Source organism: Rhynchophorus ferrugineus, unplaced genomic scaffold, assembly GCF_030347505.1.
Source record: "Rhynchophorus ferrugineus isolate W39M unplaced genomic scaffold, kcgeb_rfMv2 rfM8, whole genome shotgun sequence".
In the NCBI taxonomy this organism is placed as follows: domain Eukaryota; kingdom Metazoa; phylum Arthropoda; class Insecta; order Coleoptera; family Curculionidae; genus Rhynchophorus; species Rhynchophorus ferrugineus.
The window spans coordinates 2,503,067-2,525,345 of NW_027472587.1; the positions used below are offsets into that span (position 1 = coordinate 2,503,067).

The 22,279-nt window shown below is 32.4% G+C and overlaps 1 protein-coding gene and 1 long non-coding RNA gene across 3 annotated transcripts in view; one reads left to right on the forward strand and one right to left on the reverse strand.

The window, feature by feature from the left end:
• Calx (sodium/calcium exchanger 3) overlaps positions 1–22,279 on the forward strand; it is a 330,536-nt gene that overhangs the window by 303,569 nt on the left and 4,688 nt on the right. For both annotated transcript variants that reach the window (XM_076412607.1, XM_076412606.1), the window contains exon 6: positions 5,323–5,494. In XM_076412607.1, coding sequence (XP_076268722.1) covers positions 5,323–5,494 — 172 coding nt within the window. The remainder of the gene's footprint in view (positions 1–5,322; positions 5,495–22,279) is intronic.
• On the reverse strand, positions 19,397–20,542 carry LOC143200511 (uncharacterized). Its single transcript, XR_013006738.1, has 3 exons — positions 20,287–20,542; positions 20,018–20,233; positions 19,397–19,964 (listed from the first exon to the last, which is right to left on the reverse strand). It is a non-coding gene; the product is annotated as an uncharacterized LOC143200511 (long non-coding RNA).

Sequence of the window (22,279 nt, forward strand, 5' to 3'; positions counted from 1 at the left end):
ATTGGCATCTCAGTCTGGCGTTTTCCGATCTTACATCATTATCTAACCGATGGCTGGTGAGAACGTGATCTGATATAAATGGGATCAATGATGGAAAAATATCCTTTCGTGTAGAGGAGAAAAAAGGAAAACAGATCTATTATATTTATAAAAACATATTTTTAACAAAAAATATTGAACTGATTTCAAAAAATAAATAAGGAACTCACTATAAACACAAAAAAAACCTTTAAAATAAAATATGTACATAATAATCGCTGTAATAACTGAATTAAAATATATAAAAACCTTATTTAACCTACCTAGAGCAATAAATTAGATTTGTTTTGTTCGTAATATAATTTTTTGTATGTCACAAAATTTGTATTCTTTGGACGGAATGAAATTATTCTATAAAATCCAATCAATTAAATAAATATATAATATATAATATATAAAATCATAAACAAAGAACTTCAGTGGACTTTGGAACAAATCAACATTGTCTCTTCTGTCTTTTCCCTTTTTCATATTTGTTTAGTGCCATCAGTTTCCCAGGATCTATTAGTTCGGTCTTTTTGTTTCATTATACTGATAGCAAAGTTTGAGTCTTTCCGTGGTAATATTAAGTTTACCTGTTTTATCCAAAATTATATGGCGCATCTTTTATCTTTAACATTCTATCGGGAAGATCATTATATAGTGTATAATTTAAGGTTTTTTAAGTACATTTTTGACAAAAAATATTTTTGGTAATTACTGGTAATACATCCCTCGTTAATATCAAATGTAAATAATCTAGAGGGCCCTCATGTTTATCCTCTTTACAATTTCCTAAAAGCGAATAAGATGAAAAAAAATTAACTTATGATGAGCACTTTAAATGATTTATCAAACATACTAGCTAAATGATGTACATTCCTGAATCCATGAGCTCCAATAGATACAAAAAAAATTCCAAACTATCTTAGTTAAGTAGCCTTAAACCAATATATTTATTCGGATAATTACACATTTTTGTTTCTTTAATGAAATGAATTCCTAAAGGTAGTTATTAAATTTTTAATTGATGACTCCTTAACAAATTTTTTCTTACTTGGGCAATAAAATTTAATCACAATTTAAGTCCTGAATCGCTTTGCACTAAAATTACTAGTGTATTGAACATCATTAATCCTCTCTTATAAGGTTTACACTCAGTAGCTATAATTTTAGTGGAGTTGCAACTATCAAATAAGTGATCCAAGAATAAAAATATATCTCCATTTGCATATCTGCTTTCAGAAGGGTATTAATATATAAAATTAAAAAATCACTACAAGGGCCGAAAGTTGAATTTTCGACCCTGCTCGGAATCATAACGAACAGTACCGATATTTCAACTTTTGGCCCGTGTGGTGTATACGATTTTTTTTTTCATAGCCGGTCGACAGTACCTTATTAACAACATTCAAAACAACAATGATGATTATTTTTAAGGTTAGAGGTAGCAACGTTAAAATGACAGCGGTAAACAATTTGTTGTAGCGACAGAATATAGTCCCTAGTTACAAGTATAAATGCGCATAAGAAATTCTTTCCTCCCGCCGTTATAGAAGACGCGGGTGTATTTCTTACAGGGACTAAATGTTTAACTTTCTTCCATAAGTACGTACGTTTGACCGAGGTATGAAAAAAAAATTATATGATTATTAATTTGAATTAACTTACCCCAAAATAGAACTTCAAAACATGCCAAATACAAATACTTCCTCGAAGGAAAACGATTCTGCATTTCTTTACTATCTGTGCATTTGTGTACACAACACCTATATCGAGAATTCACTTTACTTATTGTGCTACAGACTTATATATACTAATAAACTAATAACTTAATCTCTAAATGTTATAAAAAAGCACTGTTCCTTACGTTAGGCACACTGAAAATGGCGTGCGAACATTAAACGCAAAATAATAACGAAGTGAACCTACCATATCTCGTCGCAGGTCCTAGCAGAGTAATTAAAACAAGTAATAAGTTAAAAGTAGCGACATCTAGATGTTGAACGTCGCGAAACATTTCTCCAAAATTTCCTATAAACTTAAATCCCTATTTCTCTGTGAGTACCATGTCGAAAGAACGGTGTCAGTTTGACAGTCCTTAACGATTGATCCATTTTCGCGCATTTTTACAATCTATGATTTGTCGATCTAATCAAGCGGTAATCAGAAGGCACCATCCTATTATACTCGAGCTGAAACAATGTATCAAACACAGTATCCACAAATCTTCTTACTGAGCATTATTATACAAGAGGGTGACTTTACATCTATTACTCACTACTGCTAGTCGTTATCTGCGATATATTTTTGGTCCTCCAGGCCGTTCTTTGCCATCAACATTAAAACCGCCACTTTGAAATCGTTGAAACTAAAACCGACAATTGGAATATGATGGGTCAGCGTCTTCAAGTTTCCAGAAGTGATTGATCAACTTCAACAGATTTCTTCATATCAAATAACAAAAGTAACAAAAACCGAAAATTGAATTTTGAGCATCCATAACTAATCACAGAGTACAGTACACAATAAATAACTCGTTTATATTAAATGTAAAACTGTTATTTCATATCAAGAAATGTCAAAATCATCGATTATAATATTTAGGTTACTTTGTTCAACAGTATTCATAGAATAAAGAAACTTAGAAGCGCACCTCCTATATTAGAATTGGTTCTAAGTTACGCTCGGAAACCCCGTGTGAGGTCGCTTACGCATGCGCCGTATGACAGTTAGTTACGGCGGGAAATTTAAAAATATTTAGCGGGAATTTTAAAAAATTAAGCGGGAAATTTAAAAATGTATTTGTTTTAATTTTACTGGGAAAATAAAAAAGTAAATATATTTTATTGAGATATTACAATTACATTAATTTTCCTTGACCATAAAGACATTGATATAAAACACGTAATCCACTGATATTATCTTCTCTCTAATAATTAAAACAAACAAATAAAAAGATAACATAACTATTAATGGGTCTGTTGTATTATGTTTTAGAATCAACTAAACTAACAATCTAACTAAATCGAGGTACACTTTATCAAATATGACAACTGCAGTTCGGTCTATACAGTCAAGTTTCTGAACTAAGGGCCAAAATTAGAGGTTACTACTCCAGCAGCAAAAAGGAACCTTATTCAGTATCTGCATTAATGATCTTCTAGAAGGCAAGCAGAGTATCTTCGATAACAGTTTATATCCTCTGCCACTGAATTTCAATAAGAATAAAGCCATTAGTTTTTCATCCAACCTCAAACGAAACTGATGGGACAGGCTGAGTTATCTGTAAATGAACATAAAAATTTCAAGTTAGAACCTCCATTCTCTAAAAATAAACATAAGTTTCTTATTATATAATTACCTCTGGGTCTTGTTGGGGTAGAAGAATCGCCTATATACTTATCAGCCTCAAAAAACTCATCTGATTTAATGTTGCCATTGGGGGCATATGTTCCTTGTCTTGTAGTAAACGTAAAGAATCTCAATAAATATTATTACTTAACTAATATTAAACTAATAATAAATGATTATTAGTTAACAAAATTCTTACTATTTAAATTACTAGTAGGAATTACATCTTGTTTCAGCCATGGCTTTCCACATTTTGGTCTATAGTCTTCATCTTTAAAATGATTACAAACTTTCCTAGACCTACATAGGAGATCATGAGAGATCCCCTTAAGATTTTCTCTTTATTACACTAATAAATTAAAATACACAGAATAATCTAAAGTAATTGTCAGATATATATAAAAACGCATGCCGAAAAACTTGACGTAAATAGACAATACAAATTATATCACCTAAAAATGGCCGTTAACTGTTTAGGTTAGAATTATTAATGCCTAGGCCGAACGAGAGAGAAACCCACATAGAGCTGTTGTATTTTTCATTTACATTCGGCCGCGTTACGGGGATTCCGAAAAGCTTAAACGTGGGACCAGAGTTTTCCATATAACTTTCACTTCTAAATTTCTTTATTCTATGACAGTATTTTACATTGATACTTCCCATTTTCACCAATAGATTTCGCTGATTAATATATATGCAAACATCTAATACGTTAATAATTAATATTCGTAATTTTTCGGTATGATATAGTGTTTTGAATAAGTAAGATCGATGTTGAAATGGAATGAAACAAGTTTTGTATGAATTAGTATGAAGCGTTAACTAAATTTTCTTCTTTTCTTCAAATGCCCATCAATTAGATCATGAACGGAATATAACATCATTCAAATATCCGCCAGCTTCTGATTGATACAAGTTACTCAATTTTCAATGGCCATGCCGCGTAGATCCAGCTGAAGTTGAACGGTAGTCTGCACTATTTTGACCTTAAGGGCATCAGTGCAACTTACATTAGCTCTGTGAAAGTGTTTCCTTAAATCCTTCATGCTGAATATTGACCGTTGCGTCAGCAGTATAACACATCGTGCCATTTTACCAGAACCACGATGTTGTTCACGCGTATATCGTAGAATTCGACCAAAATAAATCGTTTATCATCATTCTGTAGTAGTCACTATTTACAATGATGACCTCATCCACGTGGTTCTATTGTGAACATTGTCTGTTTATGAAGACATTCCTATCTGGCCAACGTTGTGTAAAAAACCAATTTTCTAATTTGCAAATGTTCTGAATCTCGTATAGCGAATAACAGCAAAAAAACTTAAAACAAAATATGAATTTCATTAACTTGTCCCTTTTCTTTCTAGTACTTTCTAAATATTGGAAATATAAACCATTATTCGCTATCAACTTACATAAAAGGGAATAATTTTTTAGTTCAATTTTACACATATCGAATCAATTTTTACATTTTTTTACATTACATTACATTACAATCATTTTTTACACATATCACATAATTCATTCGAAATAGGTAGTAATTATATGGAGTAATAAAATAAGTCAATAATTGTGACAGATAGAGAAGAAATATGTTCTCTAATTTCAATAACCAAATATTCATAATTCTTTAGGTTATGATGCCCCGTTACGACTTTAGATTTAATAAAAATTGCAGAATACTTCATTATATAATGTGTATTCTTCTTATACTACCTATACTTCTTTATTGTTATATCTATCAAAATAAAAATAAATTTAACTAATAATGTTAATGGGTGTAACTGTATATTAGTAAAATTAATGAAAGATAAATGGTGGAAGATTATAAATCTTCTAATATTTATTTCTTCAGTGAATATCATTCCCATTAATTTAAAAAAAAGTTGTACTGCCTCGTATTATTACAAAATTCATAAAGTTATAAATATATGATTTTCCTTTCAGATACCTTTGCAAGTAAGGTTGCGGCCATTCACGATAAACACGCAGATGCCAGTGTGGGCAACGTCACCGGAAGCAATGCAGTCAATGTTTTCTTGGGTATCGGTGTGGCATGGTCCATAGCAGCCATATATCATGGAATCCATGGGAAAACCTTTAATGTTAATCCTGGAAAGTAAGTCACTATTTTAAATCTTTATATGCCCAAAAATCATTCACTTTAGATCAAGTTGGTAGATTAAAAAACTTTTTAAATTTATTAATTACATTGTTGCTAGTAGTTGCCGACTAATCTACAATTTTTCGTTACAATAATTTAAATCTAGCTGTACATTGGCCCTATCTTAGTCTCTGGAGTAATAGTGTTTAGGTATTAACATTATTAACTGAAGGCCTTAGTGTAAGTAATCAATCAGCCCTATAGTATATCGGTGCACCTACAATAACAGGTCAATTGAAAAGTGCCCGGCCTAATATAGTAAAACACATTTTTTTGGTAAAATTAATTTTTCTTATTCAACATAATTCCCTTCAAGGGTGATACACTGATTATCGGGACCCTCCAATTTTTCGATACCATTTTTGTAGTACGATTTGTCCTTTGCTTCAAAATGGGCCTCAGTTTCGGCGACCAGCTCTTTTTTCGACGAAAATTTCTTTACAGCAAACATTCATTTGAGATCTGATAACAGGTGATACTCACTGTGAGCCAGATCTGGCGAATACGGTGGACGACTAAGCAATTTGAAATCCAATTCATGTATTCTTGCCATCGTTTCCACTGACTTGTCACACGGTGCATTGTCTTGGTGAAGCAGCACTTTCTTTTTCTTCAAATGCCGTGATTTTGCCCTCCAAACGGTCCAATAATACTATGTAATAGTATCTGCTGATGGTCCTTCCTTTTTCAAGGTAGTCAATGGAAATTATTCCATGCGCATCCCAAAATACAGATCTCATAACCAGCCAGTCGACGGTTGCGTTTTCCCACGCTTTGGAGCGGGTTCATCGTGTGCATTTCACTCAGATGACTACCGATTGGTCTTTGGAGTGAAATTATAGAGCCATGTTTCATCAATTGTCACATATCGATGCAAAAACTCGGGTTTATTATGCTTGATCATCTTCAAGCACTGCTCCGAATCATCAACTCGTCGTTGTTTTTGGTCAAAAGTGAGCTCGCGCGGCACCCACTTTGCATAGAGCTTTCTCATACCCAAATATTCGTGAATAATATTATGTACACGTTCAGTTGATATCTTTAGAGCGTACACTTCTTTCTCTTTTGGACGTCCACTGCGTTCACCGTCTTCGGTGCTCATTTCACCACGTCTAAACTTGGCATACCAATCCTTGATGGATGATTTTCCGGGTGCAGTAGCCAGAAACTCGGCACCAAGCCAAGTTTTTGCTTCAACTGTATTTTTTCCCTCAAAAAGCAATATATTAACAAAAAGTTGTTTCACTCAAAATGCTATAATTCGCAGTAATCCGACAGCTATCAAATTTATACACGCGTCTTAGGAGGATTAGGCCTAACTAAAAAACATATGTGTCAGACCGGAGACTTTTCAATTGACCTGTTATTTACTAGAACTTTATTCTGGAAAACTTGAATTGAATTTATATTAGTTTTCGCAGAATATCCCCATAATTGAATTCCGCATGTCAATTTCGATACTTGCTTGTACAATATTAATTTATTATGTACTGATAATAGTAATTTTCATACAATTAACGAACACATTTTCGTATATTTTAACTCCAGTTCTTTCCATTCCTTTTTTTTACATGATTCCTTCCCGCGAGGTTTTACATCAAGATTCATTCCAACATACTTAACGTTGTTTTTTTTTAATGGCCCATCAGCCTCCTGATTTATTTAAGACCGAGTAGAAATTTAATAACAATTAATAAGAATGATAATAAATCAGTATATAAAAACGATTACAATTATTACAATAAAATTATATAAGCAGACAGTGCAGTTAACATCATGATATACCATGACATAAACAAACTTAATATAATTTCCATAAGGCTAGATAATCTGGAGTGTACCCGCGCCTGCTAGGTAGTTGATTAGTTCATTCAGATTTGTTAGTTGGATCAAATGTTCCATGGTGTCTGCGATTCCAAGTCGCTGTCTGAGAAGTCTGTACATGCGGCATTCAATTGGTAAATATCTTAAACTCAATGAGGTTTGACACTCGTTACTCACAGGAGGTATTTCATCTTTTAGCAAATGTTCATGGATAAGTCTGCAATGATCTATTCTTAGTCGAAAGAAGACGCTCAATTTATGTCTTCCTATATCTCGAATATTGGGACTTTGATAAAAGTCTTTCTTGATTTCCCACAATTTATTGTTTGTTAGTAGGTCCCAGTGTAATTGGTCTAGATTTCTAAAAGGGGTTTAACAATGAGACTTTATATCACTCTTCAAAAGAAGAGAACTCAATCGGGCTAAATCCTCTTCCGCAAGGTAGTCTACTCTCTCATTACCCGCGATTCCCCCTATGATAGGGAACCAAAAGGATATTTGTACCGTTTCTTGTTATGGGTATTATGGAGTTTCCTGATCCTCTCTACCAAAGGGTGACCCATCCGCTCGTTTCTGAGGGAACAACTAACTCTCCAGGGAGCCCTTGGAGTCCGTGAATATTACTATAGGTATACTATCTGGCTTATTTTGAATGGACAATAAGGCTTTGTATAATTTGCTAATAGTTCAGCAGCGAAAACACTAGTCTAGGAGGGAAGTTGAAAATACCCCTCTGCAAATTCAGATTTAAACGCTTCTCCTATATAATTTCTTCACTTAGATCCATCCGTGTAGACAGCCAAATGATTAGGGTAGCTTTCAGTATAGACCTGGCGGAAAAGATGATGCTATCCAGAAAAGCCTCCCGTATCTTTATCGTATATGTGCGTAGCGCCACGGTGGTATTTCTGTAGTCCTCTTATATACGGTGGGGATTGCAAATAACAGACGGTCCCAGATTTTTAGGCCACAGCCCCTTCGGTTAGACTGGGGCCTTGGGGGCGTCACTCTCTGCGCCCGGTTTAATATCTGGTCCCCGTGAAGTGTAGCATTGTTACTATATGGAATGATATAGTATTATTTATTGTAATTGGTGCTTGCGCGGTCTGATTATAAATGAACTGCAAATGCACAGATTTACTTTCGTTTATTTTAATTTTCCAAGTTTGGGTCCAATTATTTATATTGTCACCTGCTTGTATATTGTCATTTTCGTATGACTTATTCGCTATTATTTCCGACAGCAAGAATCACAATGTCACCAGCAAGCCGACGCGATATTCACCATTTATAGTATATCACATATATAAATTAAGAATAAGAAGAAGGTAAAGAATTGGCCCCCATACATTTCCTTGTGGTACACCTACTTTAGCTTCTTTAGAGTAGTAGAGTAGGCTTCCTCTTGGTTGAAAATAAACACTCTAGCTGTAATGTAAGAAATAAATAGTTCAGTTTGTTATTTTACTAATATTTTCTATAGCTAATGAATAAGGCCGCCATCTCATACCTTATCGAAGGCTTGTGCTACATCAAAGAACTTAACTGAAAATACCTTTTCATCTTCATAGACTTTTTCATTTACTATTGTTACTGTTATTCTAGATACCTGTTCAATCGTCAAATATTTATTTAAAAAGATATCATTCAATAATTTTATATCCACATCTTACGTAGGTGTGGAACTAGCGTAAATACTAGCTAAACGTTATCCAATGTATGCAATATACCGCAAAATCAATAATCTAGCTTACTTTTATAATAAGATCTTTGAAGATATTCTACGTTAGTTTTCACACAATGACTAGATTGACACGTTGATGAAGTTTTTTTCGTGTAACATAGCGTATAATGTTAGTTTTAATAATTTTTACAAGATCATGATTGAATATATGATTTACAAGATCTCAATGGGTGTCATTTATACAAAAGTTAATTCTGGTAATCTGAAATTTGATTAATATATTTTTTTGGATATGCGTAAATGAACACCATATATCTACATCGACAGGGGTAATTATTTATAAAGAATATTGGTGGTGGACAATTGGCATGTTTTTAAATTTAATAAATTTCATCCTATTACAGATTTAGCCAAAATGTATTTTCACTCTCCCGAAGGAAAGTATTAGGCTATGCTATAGTTTATAAATATTAAGAGATATAGGCGAACCACGCGCATCAAGGCCCAGATATATCATGCAATTACTTCTCTACCGATAGTTTATAGAAGTAATTACGGCAAGCATTGGCAATAAGATGAATCACCACTGCGTCAAGAGCCCTATTATTGCAACCATACTAGAGATGCGATGGCCTGCAAATAACATTTTATTTTATACTTAATGACAGGTTGGCTCATATTTTGAAACTCTATCATATTGATACGAATATCATCATCACACTTTTACTTACTCCTACAAAAGACATACTCATTGGCGATATTTTTTTTTCTTTAGCATTAAAATTAATTACAAATACTTGATTAAACTAGGCCATCTCTTATGCATGGATGACCTAAATGAAGCTACTATGAAGGGGCGTAGTGTCTATAAGCTTCTAACGATAAAATAAGACCAATAAATTGACCACAGAGCTATTAAAACTGATCTTCATGGACCTGTTTCAATTATTTAAATAATCTATATTTACGACCAGTAATGAAAATTACTATACAAAATACATTTTAATATTTTAAATATAAATGAACAACAAACAACCACCTTCTAACATCATAAATCTTCAACCAAGAAAAAACCTAATGGATAAAATTAACTTTTACCAGTGGCAGTTATTCTTTCCATTCAAAAATGCATGCTACCATTTCGTTTGAATAAAGCAGCTGGTGCAAATTTAACCCTGCTTTATGCAACTTTCGTTCCAGTTTATATTACAATTAGTGGTCGTATATTTCCTACTGTAAAGGTAAAGTAACACTGCATTTATTAAAACTTATTTAATATCTAAGTACTAATTAAACAAGTCATATATAAGGTAGGAAAAAGCAATTTTAATTTTTTCTAATAAATAGATGATTTTAAAGTAACTTATTCAATGAAGTGTCTTCCATCAATACAACATTAGACCACAATTTAGAAAGATTGGTTAGGTAGTTGTATTGAATTCATCATATAGAACCGACTTTGTCTGTTTCGATTACATTTTGTTCCAGTCTCTGTAGATTTCCTATAATAATAAAAAGTTTTCTTCAAAAAAGGCTAAAAAACACTTGGTTTATGTTTAAAATGTATATAAATAAATTGGCCTCGAAAAACATGAAAAGAATCGAAATTACTTTCTCCTCAACCTATTATAATTGAAATTTGTCAGCAATCTACGTTCAGGAGTTTTAATTTATGTCATACATAAATTTAACGAGAACTTAATATTTTTTTCATTTTTTTAAACTAGTTCTTATTAGGAATCACAGCAAAAACATTTCTTAGTACATAATATAATTGAGATACAGTGGTGTAGTTTCTGAGAAAAAAGACAGCTGCCTGAATAGCTCAATGCCGATGTTATTCGTTAATCTTATTTCCATTGTTGATGAGAAATAAAGTATCGATTTTACTTTAAATTTAAAATGAGCCTTTACGTATTCGTCTAAAATAGTAGCATAGCATGAATAATTCAAGTTATAACTCTTGCGTCATGTACTGCTCAATATAATTTTCTGTTTCTCTTACTAAAGCTGATTATTCAGAAAACCACGTTACTTAATAATAATTTTTTAATTATTTTGAAATGACCTTATATCAATCCGACTATATATCAAACTTATGACTAACTGGTTTATTGATTTAAAGATGGTCGTACAAATATCACATGATACTGGATGTTAGCCCAAAATCGGCAGCTGTTTTGAAAGACATAAAACAGTTATTAAAAGAGGTCCAAAGAGAATATTGGGTGTTATATACTCTATATTGCATGGAAATGGGAGCATGTGCAAGTTCTTTTCGATGAGGATGGAAATTTTAATACACAGGTGATTAAAAAAAGGTGAATTAAAATATATATACAAATATTATATTGATGAATAAAATTTTCAATTTATAAATATGTTTGTTTTTCGTAATCATCATATACGTCCATATACGTCAAATTTTTAAGATTTTTACAATAAGATTTATTATCAATAAGATTTATTATCAATAAGGTTATTAAATAGGTATTGAGCTTATATTTGGATGTAAAGCAGCTGCAATAGTTTTTAACAGAATGTTATTCCATTCTTGTTCCAAAACATCAGCCAATTGCATCAATAACGTTGGAGATGTTGATTTCAACCTCCTTCCCTTTTACTCTAGGACTCCCCATAAACATGTGCTGACCAGAGAAGATGTTTGATGGTACTCTGTTGTTTCTCTAACCAAGATTGAATCACTTTGGCTGTGTGTATAGGCGCATTAACATCTTGGAATATGGTGGTACTTGGAAACAATATTCTCAATATAAAAACTTCATCATTGCGAACATTGAAATATTCATGCGGAGTAATCCGGCCAGTAGTGTGAGTGAGACGACGACATGAATACCATGTTATTTCGGCCCTAATCATAATAAAACCCCCACACTTGACTGTAGGAAGTAGGCAGTCCGGATCATATGACAGGAACAATGACAAAGACAATTTGAAATATGATTAATCTATCATTACCGTCGTTACTGTGGCTCGTGAAATGTTAAACAAAATCTGAGAGATCACAAATTTCACCAATCGCTTGTTTTACCATCGCAGAACAAATCGCTACAAAACCTGGCATGCAAACTGAGCAAGACATACACTTTGCTTTATTTTCACGGAAAGTGTAGCAATAAAAAGCAATAAATTGTGTCAATCCCTATTTTATCAGTCCCTTGTATATATATATATATATATATATATATATATATATATATATATATATATATATATATTGATTTCGTAATTTTCTTTGTATTCCTTGAAGTATTCCCTGAATGTCTTAAGCGAAACTTCCTTCATTACGCTGGTCTCGATCTCGACAACTGACTAAAATCATGATGGAATAGCCGGATAGTAAAACCAGATAATGCAGACAGTACACCAAGATTAAACTGAGAAAGTTTCCAGAAATGGGGCAACGCGGGCGCGTTAGTTATGTAGTCGTATAAACTGATAAGACAGCAACTAATTTACGAATTGCATAACATCATCTTCGGACAAAAAGGAAAAAGTGCATACGTATTTTTCACTTTAATTCCCTATGTACTTCCAAAAATATATTTTGGGAGACCTACTAAATATTAAAGAACTTTAAAATAATCTACTTAATAAACTTTACATAAGAAAAAACAGAAAAAAAATATATATGGTCATAAATACCTTCTTTGTATTTACTTTCTATTTTTACAATATCAATATTATTACCATTATTTATGATATTTATTACTTCTGGCTCTCCCATCACCATAACTTGCACTTTGCTATTATTTATTATTATTCAATATTCTCTTGTATCAGTTCCATCTCTTTAAGATTTATTATAGGTTTACTAACTGTTCAGTTGTTATTAAATCATCTGCAAATGGTCTTACCTCCATCAGAAGTATTACACGTTTCATCAGATTAAGTGGTGAGTATAATCTGCTAACGATGCGTATAGAGCAATAGGAGAAGTTTTTCATGCAGCTCTACAATCATGACCGACCACAGACCGCCGGTGATACTGATATATTCGCTGATACAGATGTTGAGGATTTGAGAATCCTTCGCGAAAAATATATTCGAGGGCAAGTACAGATGTACGAGAGAAGAAAGTGACATCTACGGACAATAAGTAATATGCCTAGGCAGACAAGCTGCAACAGTTTTCACTTCTTTAGGATGGTGGTGAGGTGAAATGTTTTAGACGGTGAACAACAAAGAACACACCCAGAGGCTCAGATTGTAATAGTTGTCGAATAACGAAATGAAGAACCATTTCAATAACCACTTTTAATAATCAAAAGTATAAAGAGCTATCTCAAATATAAGATTAAACCTAACAAGGTGAAGCAACGAATTCAAACTGCTAACGTATATAGAAAGGCACAACCTTGTATGTAAATCCAATAATAACAGTATCGCGAAAATACTTTCACGTTGTGAAAAAATATGGGGTGGTATAAAAACATGTTTTTATTTCGATATATGTTCAGTAATTCGTGATTTGGGCCAGTTTTCGTGCGCTATAACTTTAATAATAAAAGAAAAACCTTGACCACATAGTTATCGACCAATCTTTTATTGTTGAATGTTGAATATTCGAAGAGGTTGAACTTCCAGCCTATTACTGTCGGCCGAGGTCCACAACAAAGCGACTTAATTTCAGATGTCAATTTCGTTTGTTGACAATAATGTGGAAGATTTTCGACCATGCCGTGCCGTTCGTAACCCTCGAAACAGTCATCTCTGCCAATTTAGGGCGGCCGGTCATTGATCGAAAGAATCTCGGCGAATGCGATTTACTAAATGCCTTTTTATCGTATGAAGTATCAGAAAAAATGTATGATAGAATAATAGGTTAGATCTACATTCATCCATTTTATTATATCGAAAACAATCGAGCAAATATGTCGTAATAACATTTCAATTGAAAAGTCCCCGGCACACATAGATGGTGCTACTAGAATTAAATGCATACGTTCTTTAGTTAGCCCTAACCGTCAAAAGATGCGTGTATAAATGATTTATAATATTTTGAGTGAAGGAACTTTTGTTATTGTCAAAAAAAAATGGATAAAAAGGAATTTCGCGTGTTGATAAAATAGTGCTTTTTGAAGGGAAAACATACAGTTCAAGCAAGCACTTAACTTGATGCCGAGTTTTCGGACACTGCTCCAGGAAAACCAACCATCAAGGATTGGTATGCCAAGTTTAGATGTGGTAAAATCGGCACCGAAGACGGTGAACGCAGTGGACGACCAAAAGAGGTTGTTACCGACGAAAATATTAAAATAATCAACAAAATTATTTTGAACAACCGTAAATTAATATTGAATGAAATAACAGACACTCTGAAGATATCAACTGAACGTGTATATCATATCATTGACAAATCAGCTACAATTGGGGAAATGACAATCGTTTGTTAATATTATGAGACATTAAAATGCGGGGACGAATCTACTGGGATTCGCTATGCCAATTAGAATGCAATGCAAGTTAGAAACAGAGTCTAAGGTGTAAAATTTCGATTGCCCATATCTCGGAAACTATAAGAGATAATGCAATTTGACAATCGGCAATATAATTAGCATGCCGAATAATACTTGGAATGTGAATTGGAACGAAATCGCTAATACATAAGACCATTTTACAATTTTGGCCCAAGTTAGAAGCAGAGCCAATATTGTAAGATGTCGATAGTCCATATCTCTCATGCCGGTGGAAAAAGAAAAGTGCTGTAATTAGTTCCATCATTAGATCCAATATGGTTAACAGTTATTATTTCTTGGTCAACATTGAAAAATATAATAATTGTTTCCGTAATGACGTAACGGTCAAACTTGTATCAGAAATAACTTAACAAAATGTTAAACAATTGCAGATACAAAAATAAATTTATCACTTACTATGAGTGCTATTTCCACTACCAGGTACCGGTCATCAATTAAATATTTATTTTATAGACAATTCGGATGCGGAATTTGATAAGCCTTGTGCTCACATCCAAATAGTGAAGCGAACTATTGTCTAAGAACTACAAATTTCTCTTCATCACAACAATGATTTAGTCAAAATAGTTAAAAGTAGCATTTGATGGGATGCCACCAGACAGTCATAATATCGTCACCAAACCTGACAAAACACATGCAGGTGAGTACACATCTATCTATTTGGGTATGAGAAAGCCCTGTGCAAAAGTGTGCAGCGCGAACTTACTTTTGACCAAAAACAACGACGAATTGATTATTTGAAGCAGTGTTTGAAGATGGTCAAGGGTAATAAACCCGAGTTTTTGCATCCATATGTGACAATGGATGAAACATGACTCCATCATTTCACTCCGAAGTCCAATCGACGGTCGTCCGAGTGGACTATTCACGATGAACCCGCAGAAGAACAGTTGGCTGGCAAATTTATGGCGTCTGTATTTTAAAATGCTCATAGAATAATTTTCATTGACTACCTTGAAAAAAGAAGTAATATCAACAGCGACTATTACATAGTATTATTGAAACGTTTGAAGGACGAAATAGCCGGAAAACGGCCGCATTTGAAGAAAAAGTGCTGTTTCACCAAGACAATGAACTGAGGCCTATTTTGAAGCAAAGGATAAATCGTACTACAACAATGGTATCGAAAGGTTGGAAGGAATGCTAACTAGATCACCCAGTGAACTTTATCAACATCTATCTTGCCAATTTTATCCGGAAGACACTGTCGATTGTCGGTGAATTAAACCTCCTCGCGTGCTCACCTGCATGTGTTTTGTCAGGTTTGGTGACGATATTATGACTGTCCGGTATGATCATTCACAAATCATTGTTGTGATGAAGAGAAGTTTATAGTTCTTAGACAATAGTTCGCTTCACTATTTGGATGTGAGCACAAGCCTTATCAAATTCCGCATCCGAATTGTCTATAAAATAAATATTTAATTGATGACCGGTATCTGGTAGTGGAAATAGCACTCATAGTAAGTGATAAATTTATTTTTGTATCTGCAATTGTCTAACATTTTGTTAAGTTATTTCTGATACAAGTTTGACTGTTACGTCATTACGGAAACAATTATTATATTTTTCAATGTTGACCAAGAAATAATTAGAATCATTTCTTATCCCAGAAACTATTAACCGTATTGGATCAGATCCAGATGATGGAACTAATTACAGCATTTTTTTTCCACCGGCATAGCATATCCCAGTAGATTCGTCTCTGTATTTTAATGTCTCATAATATTAACAAACGATTGTCATTTTCCCAATTGTAGCTGATTTGTTATTTGTTTTATAAATTAGTATGTTTGAATCTGAGAATTAAAACCACGACAAAATGATTTTCAACATTTTAACATATAGGCCCATTTTATAATGTCTGTGAAAACGTATATAGAAACTATTAAACAAAAAGTCCTATCCTACAGTATACACCAGACTTAACTTCTTTACGGCTATTGTTAATTATTTCGATTCAAATTTCAAAATTATATAAATTAGTCGAATATTGAAAAGACGTGCTATTTTTCACACGCAAAAATTCCGTTAGAAAGAAAAAATAATGATTACCGACAAATTACTAAATTTTTTAACAAAAGATCTTTACATATGGATTTACTGCCGTTATATTCTATTTAGAAGTAGATAAAGACGTCTTAATAATTACAAAAGATTTTAATTTACCGCCATTTGTGCGTTTGCTATGTGTTGGCAATACCCAAAGAAAATTTCGATTGATTAATATTGATTACATTGTATCTCCATCAAAAAAAACCAAGAAGAAACTCAAAAAAAATAAGTGAACAAATCAATAACAGCTGTAATGCTTATAATTTAAAAATAAATAAATCAAATTAATGACAAAACCAACTTCAAGACAAAACAAATATCTAGACAAGCGAATAAATAATAAATAAATAAATTTAAAACATTGTTAAGGACGGTACGTAAAAGAATTTGAGAGAAGTAACATATCAATCAATGAATAAGACAAGACTTCGACTTAAACTTCTTCTAACAGCTAATAAGTTTCTGCATTTTGTTAAAATATGGCAGACAATTCTTCATTATTGAGACTAGCGAAACTCACTGCAAACTATCGATAATGTATATTCCTCACATCCATTGCTGGTGCTAATTCTTGAATTATGCTGTCTGGCTATCTCTCGACAAAACAGCATCGTATTCGTCTGGATCCCCAGACTCAACGGCATACCCGGTAACGAATTAGCTGATAACCTCGCCAAAGATGCTCCCTAAAATAGCCAACAAATTATAAATACATTATATTACAGAGATGTTTGCGAATCCTGAAAGACCAGCAGGGGCAGGAAAACAGGCTTTGGCCCATTAAGAAGGCCTTCTTTTCTGCTACTAGTTCTTTATAATAATATAGAAATTGAATAGACATAGAAATAAAATTAAAGAGACTGGTGATGACAGTTTACCCATTCCTTCTTAGTGGACCAAACTGAGAAACCTCTGTATCCCAATTGTGAATAATAAAAAAAAAGTTTGACATGTGACAATTTAGGGTAAATAAGTCAAAAATGTGTCTTACAGTATCAATGTTAAACAATATTTCAGAAATAATGAATGTTTTTCAATCAAAATCTCATTTGCACCATGTTGCCTTCGATACTTAATAAGTTTCAAAGAACCCACATGTAATTATGAATAACAAAAACGCGTCATTGTTTTGGACTTATTTTAGACTGCTGACATTAATGAATTTTTTTCAGGCTTATTGAAAAACCAGGGTGTTCAATATCTTTACATAAAACTGTTATTTTTCTAGCGAAATGGGATTGAATGATACGTGGTTTCAACAAAACCATACAATATGCCAAATACTTTGTGACACATTTAAGTATATTATCGATGATCATAATTTACCTCATAGATTAGGTAACTTAACTCCACTAGATTTATTTTAATTGGGTTATTTCAAATCAAAAGCCTATGCCTTCAGCTGCATTTGTGGAATATGAAAAAAGTATGTAGCGAATAATTAATTGAATTTTAAAAACTAACTGTTTTTTTATCTAATTGAAATATTAAGTAGATTTTGAGTAGATAGGACACCCTATATAACAAAATATTTCGCGAGAGTTATTTAAACTTAGGATAATCTTGTTAGTAAGAAATAAAAGCAAAATATTTATATTCATTAATTCAGATTAAATTAGAACCAAAAATATTCGCCTTCCCCTTATAAAATGATATTGTTTCTAAAACAGTTGTTTATATAATATTTTAAATTAAAATAATCGCATAGTATTAACATTAATCTGAAATTTTATCGATACAAATTTGAAATTCAATACGTTATCCCACTAATTTCTGGAAAATCGGTTGTTCTTCGTGTTTGACAGCGAGCTTCCCGTCTAACCGCAATCACGCAAAGAACTCTATCTAAGTATCGTCTGTATAAAAGTATATTAATGAATCATTAGTAGTTATTTATGTTCTCAGTCGGAGGGTACTTTAAAATAAATTATCCTATAAGTTTAGTCTTAGCCTCTGAGGATGAGAGTTTAAATATCTCTCATATCTTGGTTAGCCTGCTTAACAAAATAGAAGATATATACAGATCATAGACAAAATTGGTTTGAAGAATAACAGAATATCAGGAAACATCTTTCCTGGCCAGCATAATGGCCAGTCCTCAACATAATTGAGTCATTATGTGGTGTTTTTGTAGCAGAGAATGAGTAGTACATTTTCATATCCAACAACATTGACGCAATTGACAGATATGTTGGCAGAAAAGTGGGACGACATTCTGTTGAAAGCTATTCGGCAACTCTACGAATTTATTTCGCAAAAAATTTCAGTTCTTTTAAAACCAAATGATAACTCAATACTATCACACAATTTATCAATAAATAACTCGTGTATATGTCAAGTATTCATATTATTTTGTCCATCCTCTATAAATAATATTTTATTGAATACAAAGGAAATTAATAATTTTATTCATTAAATACCTCATTGGCCTCCTAGTGTGTAATGTTAATTTATACACATTTAAAGCACTTAAACATTTTCATAATAAAAGTTCAGAGTATCAAAAACAGTTTGAGTTTGATTTTTATAGTGCTATATCGATCTCTGTAAAGTTTTTGAAACAGTTTTAGAGGAAGGCTTAGTACGCCATTTAAGTGAAATCCGTGAATTACCGTTTTAAAAAAATCTCACTCTAAATGAAAATAACCTATGAAAATAACAAGTTTTAAACTGTGTTGGGGAAAAGCAATTTCAATTTTTTCATACTTTCAAAGTGATTTTTTTTCATAAACATCCTAAAAAACTTGTTGTATATGTCAATATGTTGTATATATATAATAAAAAAAATTTCGAATATTCACTATCAGTTATAATATTATCAAGCTCTCCAACATGATACACATCTTTATTACATTTTTAAAAATTCAATAGCCAAATTCAAGGGTAATAATGAATACTTAATGACATTTTCCTCGAGGGTTTTATTACAAGATAGGGTGTCCAGCTTTTGGCACTAAATTGGGGTCTGTTGTCAACTATGTTATGGTCATAAAGAAGACATTAATATAATTTCCGCTATCCATTTGTGAATATTAAATAAACAATTTTACTGTTGCTCATAATTTAATACTAAATAAAAATTACGGTACAGTTATTACAGTTTTAAATAATATTGTTAAATTACTTCTTTTATAGGTTGTATTAAATGGGTGTCCAGCTGTTTGTTTAGCATTCAATAAATAACATTAGCACATCAAACTGATATGTCCATTAGCAAAATTATGGCCTTCGAATTTTAAGTTAATTAAATTGTTCCATTAAAAATTTTTTTGAAGTTAATAGCATTTATATTTAACGCCATATTACGGCTTTACTACTTCTCTAGCATTTGGAGCACCCAGTGGCCCAAATTATTATGATTCTGGAAACACGGAAAAAATCAGAAGACCTCCTTTCATCTTACAACTCTGTTACCTGTGATATATAGTTGTTGAGGAAATACTATTCCAGAGCATCAGTTTTGTTTCCGGAACAATAGTTCATGGACTGGTCATCAAATAACTAAAATAAGTACAGTACTGGATGTCAAACTAAAGCTCCAAACTATCCCACCTACTTCCAGCTACTAAAATCGTACCTTACACGTAGACAGTTTATTGTGAAACAAGGCGTACGAAGACACTGAACTATCTGCAATATATTCAAGTATTCGTCAGGGTAATATCTTTGACTCATTACTATACCTCTTATATACAGCTGTATCATTAGTGTGACTGTTAATAATCACTATTGTGGCAATATATACTTATGATACTGCGCACAAATCCACTCGCCAAACTAGTCTCTCCGATGTCAGTCAAATGCGTAGATTAAAATGTATACTACATCTGGTATAATTAATAGACACGCAAGTAAGATAGAATAGTCTATAGGACTGTTTATCTGGTCGGTCGGAATGTATGACTATCGATACCAAATCCGTTGTCGATTATTTGTCCAAACAGGAGAACACACACGAGAACTGAAAACACTGGTTGAATAAAAAGTTGGTGGTGGTCTTTTACAGCCGGGAACCGCATGCTACCAATCCACCAGCATTGCCAACCTTTCGCTTTGATGTAGGTGAATGCGTGGTAGCCTAAAGGGTTGTAGCAGTCGCTACAAGTCATCAAAGTAATTTTTAGATTACATGTTTGTATAGGAGATCACTTACTGAACCGATCTTTAGCGGAACGTATAATGAAAATCATAAAATGAACTAATTGCCCATTAGCCAGATTGTTGATTGTTAAAGGGTGTTAAAAAAATGACTATGTTGATAAAAGCATAGCTATTAAAAATTAACATTACATGCTGTTATTGGACCGAATCAGTCAGGAAATAAAGAAAAAATTAAATTAAAAAAGATAAATAAAAGTATTTAAGCAACATGTCACAATCTGATGGAAACGATGGTAAAATTGGCTTAATTGTGTCTCCAACGTTTCCTAATTCCTTTGCCACCCACCATATTTTCCAGATCTAGCCTTTAGTGACTGCTAGATCTTTGCAAACCTCAAAAGAATAGTGCGTAAAAAGAGAAGTATTTAGCCACCAGCTGTATTTACAGCGATATTGGTCCTTCTCATAATTACTGATTTTGATGACGAAGAGTTTGTTTTAGAACAATTTCGCAATATCTTGAATAAAACACAACAATAAATATAATTTTTTTGGAAATCGGTGGAAATTTATTAGTTATAAAATATAGTAATATACGAAAAATAATCTTGACAGATATCAGTTTATTACTGGCCTCTTTATTTTGAGATTCGACTGTCTCAATCTCGACTTCACTTAACCTGACCATTCACCTTAATTGACACACACGAGGGTTCAGAGTGTCATGGAGGAGATATGATTTGAAACGGTATTTTATTGCGTATAAAGGAAATTGGAATTTTTATTGATCGGCAGAAGATGTTATTTCCTCCTCATCCTGTTACACTGCGCTATTTTCTCGATATATAAGAATTTTGTCACCTTCTTGACTAAATATATATCTTAATTGTTATTATTAGTTCTATATCGAGTATTCGTTACTCTTTAATTTTTTTTTTCAATATTATGAAAATAATTCATCTTCATTGATATGAAGAAACGTTGAACTAATTTTCAAAAGACTTCAAGGAACATTCGAGGCATATATACATTATATAATTTGATAGAAAAAATTTTTGGTGGCAGTTTCTTTCTCGTCTGAGTTTCCCAAGAACAAGAAAAACATAAGATTACGTATCTTAATTACCTTAACATCCTAAATTCGCCTTTTCAAATGGACCTGCCACGTGAAAAAATTATAGTCCGAGAATTTAAATAAACAATAATGAATTGTAAAAATAAATTGTATAAGAACTCCCGGATATAATTTAATAACCAGAATAATTTTACAACTATCAAAGGAGAATTATTAACATTCATATTTAACGTAATGCTAGGAATGAACTATTTCCCGAGTATTTGGAAAGTAGTAAACATAACAATGATTCTCAACCCAGGAAAAAAGTCAGAAGATGTTACCTCCTATCGGCCTATAAGTATACTACCGATAATCTCGAAAGTTTTAAAGAAATTATGTATATAGAGGCTTGATAATATAATAGAAATAAAATAGATTATTCCGGAACATCAATTTAGGATTCGCAATAAGCACGGGATTATAGAACAAGTACATAGACTTGTAAACAAAATAAATAT